The sequence below is a fragment of the Sinohyriopsis cumingii genome, chromosome 16 (assembly GCF_028554795.1).
Source record: "Sinohyriopsis cumingii isolate HCF-2022 chromosome 16, ASM2855479v2, whole genome shotgun sequence".
Lineage (NCBI taxonomy): Eukaryota > Metazoa > Mollusca > Bivalvia > Unionida > Unionidae > Sinohyriopsis > Sinohyriopsis cumingii.
Genome location: NC_142976.1, coordinates 9012365 through 9018364, shown reverse-complemented (window position 1 = coordinate 9018364; position 6000 = coordinate 9012365). Strand labels below are relative to the sequence as shown.

Genomic DNA, 6000 nt, shown 5'->3' with positions numbered 1-6000 from the left:
TTTACTGAGATCATACTTCCGATAGGTCGGAAACCGGGTGTGTCTTTCTTCATACCGGCTTACAGTTGGCGGCTTAAAACAGAGAAGATTCAAAGAATTTGTTTGTGAAATATCTAGTCAGAAGAAAGGTATCAGTAGATATAACGTTATAAGAAATCTTTGACGAGGAATGTAGGCTATGATTTTAGAGCTTCATCCATTATAATAGTAACTTCGCTTCCTGAAGGATTTTATAGTAGGCCTGTACATGCACAGTTCAAGAGCATCCGATCTTTAAGAGTGCGTGGAAAAATATCAGAAAAAGACAGAAAAAAGTATGATTGAAGAAAACTAAAATGATTCCGATCTGGTCGGTATAGTGGATGGGTATAAATAAGAGAACACTCGGTACACTACAACACTGAATGCATAATCCTAATTGTGTAAATAATTGGGCCAGCAGTTGTTTCCGGGGGAAGGGGGTGGTGGTGGTGGTGAGTGGATGATTTCTACAAATACACCCAACTACGATCCAAATATCGAGTGTTGCGCAGATATGAAAAATGTACTTTATATTGGTTGCATGTATGGTTATAAGTATATTTTAAAATATTATATATAAGCCTGAGGAATGAATATGGCAGAGTGCACCCTCCAAGTTCAGCTGTAAAATGCATAATAAATAGAGCTTCAATAAATCAGATAGCCAATGTCCAGTGTTCCTTTAAATCTAGATATGGCTGTTCTATATTCTAAGTGAGTTACCCATCTGGCCTGTAAAAAAAAAATATCAGGGTTTTCTACATGATCCTGGAAGTTGCAGACCAACTATAAATTTGAAAATAATTTCATATATTTTCATTATAGTACAGTAAGCCCAACTTCAGGTAATCATGCAGTTATGGGTTAGTGGTCAAGTTAGCTGTTAAAACATGCCTGTGAATATGCAAGAGTTTGTTGGCATAGTCTAATTGGTATCAACACCGCACATTTTGCCTTGGGTTACAAGACTGACAAAACTTCCTATCTACAGTGAGGGAGCATCTCAAAAGTCATAAAATCCAGCCTATCATTTTATATCTGAAAAATCAGAGGGTGAATTCGTTTTCAATTTCCTTACAGAACAAGAGAAAGTTTACATTTTTCAGGCAACTTAGCCTGGTAGCATGACCCCTGATATTACCTGACCATAGATTCACTGATCAGTGGCCTTGACCTTCATTTTACTTGTGATGATAGTTTACACTAATTAAACTTAATCATTTCTCTGCTTGAGCTAATTGGACTGACAAATTTTACCGCTGGATAAATTTTCCATACTTGTACAAATCTCTACAATTGGCTGTTATGAGTCCTCATTTTGTTAGGTTATATATCTTGTGGATGCACGTTTTCCACACCAAGACTGGTACATGTATATGACATAAGAGGGAGTAAGAAATCATGCTTCATGCCAATTATTTTTTTGATATGCAGTCTGAAATTTACTTTAATGGTATATATAGGAGTAATAAATAAGTCTTAATGCTAGGGTATGTGCTTATTTGAGTAAGTTTTTCAAGGAAGTAAATGTCTGATTTTTATTTTGATCAGAATGAGTACATCAGCAGAATTTACAGATGGCACACATTTTGCTGAATCAGCAAAATTAGTTCGTGATGACAGTGCTGCAGAGAAATACGTTATTGTTGGGCATGTTGATGGAAACCCTAATCATGTTGCTGTACAGAAAGTTGGCTATGATGTCTCAGAGCTGCCAAATGAAACAGATGACTCGCAAGTGTTGTATATTCTGGCAAGATATGAGAGCACCTTTGATATGTCATCAACTGTCAAGTTTGTCTACTTTAGATGGTAAGTTTACTGATACTTATCTGTCTTCCATTCTTTATTCTATCTGTTGTAGAAATTGCTTTGCTTTCCAGGGAATGCAGAATAGTTGTAAGTTGTTGACAACTTTTTTCAGCTACCAATGCTCCCAGAATCAACTTTTATTTTGTATGATGACTACCATTGTTAATTTACGATCATAACTGTTTACCATGGATACTTGCTTGTAAGTTGAGTCCGATTACAAACTGTACAGACCCATATCTGCTGGGGCATTTTGCAATGGCTTATCAGGGTCGATGTTATTTGCATTTTGACTTATAACTTATAACTTATAAGCATGTATATATAGTATGTATAATATCAGTTTCAGATACTGCAGTTTACCGGGCCCCGAGTGGCCCAGTGGTCTAAAGCGCTCTCCGTTACGGATCACTGCCATCTCACCTCTGTCTGCGTAGGTTCGAGTCTCGGATTTGGCCAATGTGGGTATGTGAGAAAGCTTGCCAGTAGCTTCTCAAGGGTCGGTGGTTCTTTCCGCGGATTTCTCAGGTTCTTCCTCTACCAATAATACTGGCCGCCATGTATAGCCTATCGTGTGCTGAAAAATGGCGTTAAACCCTACAACAACAACAACAACAACTGCAGTTTACCTAAAAATAATATACTGTGGAGTCTAAAACCATCATGAACATCTGTATAAAACTCTAAAGAACTGACATCCTTAAGCTTTAGATCTGTCTTGGACCATTTTGAAGGTGCTGCATGACTGTCTTTTCCTGTCAGTGTTTATTAGCTAACACTCACCTTCATTAGCATCAAGATACGGGCAAAGACATATATGCACATACTCCCGGCTGATTCGTACCAAAGACTTATAAAAATGGTACTAACAGCTGCCACGCTAGGTGCTCAGCATTCAGAGGTTAGTGTTAGGACTGGTTGGCCTGGTGTCAGGATAATGTGACTGGGTGGGACACCATGCTACGTGGCTGTGGCATGATGCCCCAGTGCTAGACATCACGATAAACTGCCACACTGCAGACATCGTGGTGATATGACTGAAAATGTGTTAAAGCTACATTAAAAATCCTAAACACACACACACACACATACTATATGTATTTATTAGAGTAATTATAGTGCACTGTATACATTTCAAGATGCCTTATGTATATTTTTACAGGATAGGAGATGGAGTGCCATATGCAAAGCGAGGGAAGTATGGTGTGGTACATGGCAGCATCCAGGAACATTTCAACCCTTACCATTTGTTCATTGAAACAAGCTCACGAGAGGACTTCGATCCTGAGAAAATTAACCAGCAGGTAACAATTTAATGTTAATGACATTCAGAGATGTTTCAAGTTTTTTTGGATAGTGTGAGATAGTGTCTGCTGCCATGATTTCAAGCTTCTGGGTTTCGACTCCATCAGATTTAACATTCAGTGATGTATTTTTGATAGTGTGAGATAGTGTCTGCTGCCATGATTTAAAGTTTCTGGGTTTCGACTCCATCAGATTTAATATTCAGTGATGTATTTTTGATAGTGTGAGAGACTGTCTGCTGCCATGATTTCATGATTTGGGGTCTTGATTATATTGACAGTTATATTTATACTTCAGTCTTAGATTTGTGTCTCACATTTGAATGGCAAGATATATGTCATCTCATAATGGCAAGATATATTAATCATTGCATAATGGCATGATATATCACTCATCTCGTAATGGCATGATAAATCAGTCATCTCATAAGGGCAAGATATAGCAATCACTACATCATAAGGGCAACATATAGCAATCACTACATAACGTCAAGATGTATCACTCATCTCGTAATGGCATGATATATCATTCATCTCATAAGGGCAAGATATATTGATCATTACATAATGGCAAGATGTATCACTCATCTCATAATGGCAGGATATATAGGTCATCTCATAATGGCCTGATATATCAGTCATCTCATAATGGCAGGATATATAGGTCATCTCATAATGGCCTGATATATCAGTCATCTCATAATGGCAGGATATATCAGTCATTACATAATGGCAAAATATAACAATCATTACAATGTGGCAAGATATATCAAAGATTGCATATTGGCAAGATATACTAAAACCCAATGATCGTACTTTGCAATGTATGATAAGTGACATAATGCAACCATCGATTTCATGCATTCAGGAATTAAATCCCCCCCCCTTATGGCTAGCTTCACAAAGTACATCTCCATCAACCAGGAGTTCAGAAATTTGTGACACACTTTGTATGATTTGTTTATAGTGCATGCTGTTGTGCAGTCTGGGCTCAGGTCACCAGAATATAAAATGGGCATGTTGGGAGGGGGAATAATGCACTCCACAGGGAGAAACAGCAAGAATTTCATGTGTATTGGACCCCAAAAATTCAGTGAATATTTAGTGAAAACGATGCTTAAATATGCCACAAAAAACTTCCTGATGGTAGGTCCCAGCCTACGTATTTTCAGATTCAATCTCCGAGTATGGTTTTTGAAAATATTTATTTTTTGCATGACATGCTGGAATAACTGTACGGTATTAACTAAATTTATTCAACAACTATTTTTTGAATTCTTTGGAAATAAGGGACATTTTTCATTGGAACATATTCGGATTTCTTGGAACTACTGGAATTGAAAGGACTTTTAGGAGATAAGAATTCATTCACCATACTGTAAGTTAATTTAATTGTTTCACTCCTGTATTTTGAGAAATGTATTATTTTCGTTTATGCAAAACTTGTTTGTTTTGCTATTTCTTGTGCATAGTTTAAGTCCCTGGAGTTGTAATACGGGATTGATGGCAAAAGTAAAAGATCAGTGAGCAAAATTACCCCACCTGAATTCATGTTTGGTGTCACACTCCTTCAAAATATCACAGCCAGTTATAAATGAATTGACGACTTGTCTTGATACATATATCACAGAACATCTGCTTTAACTTTGTATCATATCGCAACCACGGATGCCCAAGTTTCCAGCTGTCGAGAAATTTTCTGGAACTTTTGACCCATTCATCATGATGTGGTGTTGGACTGTCAGGTATAACATCAGGTTCAGGGACTGTGTTGTCTGATGAATTTGCACTAAATCCAAATGCTGTAAATTTTGTTAACTTACCCATAGAATGAGACAATGAACACACAACAGTAAACTTTCGTTTACCCATGATAAAGTTGCACCATTGACAGTATATAATTCTGATTGTGATTTTTTTCATTTGCTTTGTATTTATACACAGCAATCGGTACTTCAAAAAATAATCAGTTTTCTCCGAAGTTTCAGCAAAACTTTTATTGTTACTTTTTAAAAAAAAACAAGAAGGATTAGCCATCATTCAATTAATTGTAGCTGTTTCTATTTGCATCTTCAAAGGTCAGTCAGTTGTATGTATAGTCCAGTAGCATGACTGAGTATATCACAGCATACAGTCCTCAGGCCAGATGTCAACATAAGTGGATTATGATGTAACAATGCACTGTAAAGATGGGTTTGTCAATACGAACAAATGATCCAAGTTTGTGGCTTCCTTTCATGGTCCCTTTGAATGTCTCCACTCCAGATCCATGACTGTATGTACAAATAAAACAGCCATAAAGGTTTGTCACCAAAATAATTGCCATATGGTACAGTTTGTAACCAATAAGGAAAAAATCGCAATTTGCGACACAGGCAAAGCTCAGGAGGATCCCTGCACCTACTTCTACAATGTTCTTAGTTGGGGAAACATTATGTACATATAAGTCTGTTTTCTTACAGCTTGAGGAAACAACAGGCAAGAAGTCAAAAGTCCTGGAATCCAGTCGAGGTCGACAGGAAAGGGGATTCACAGCAACACAGCTCCCTAATCGGGATCACCAGGTGGCTTCAGTTCCTCCAATGGCCAGAGAAGGGGCCAAGATAGAGATTTCAACTGAGGTTTTTACTGCCATTGCTGCTGTACGTAGCAATGAGGATCCAACCAGGTCAGTGATTATGTAATTTTAAATCATGTAATGATAGATTGGTATGCATATCCATACTGTTTTATCATAAGTCTTATCAGTACAAATTCTTAAAAATAAGTACTTTCACTCAAAGTGTTTATTAAATAGATTTGTTGTGGAATTATTTTTGTTTGATCAAAACACTGCTTAGTAATGCAAAAGAACACCGTAACC

General features: G+C 37.1%; 1 protein-coding gene across 3 annotated transcripts in view; it reads left to right on the top strand.

The window, feature by feature from the left end:
• Positions 1 to 6000, top strand: part of LOC149779908 (uncharacterized) — a 44682-nt gene continuing 38682 nt past the window's right edge. For all 3 annotated transcript variants that reach the window (XR_016414960.1, XM_089936600.1, XM_089936599.1), the window contains exons 1-4: positions 1 to 128; positions 1573 to 1833; positions 2996 to 3137; positions 5600 to 5805. Coding sequence is in view for 2 of the 3 variants with exons in the window: in XM_089936600.1 (XP_089792726.1) it covers positions 1574 to 1833; positions 2996 to 3137; positions 5600 to 5805 (608 nt within the window). In the remaining variant the exon portion in view is untranslated. The remainder of the gene's footprint in view (positions 129 to 1572; positions 1834 to 2995; positions 3138 to 5599; positions 5806 to 6000) is intronic.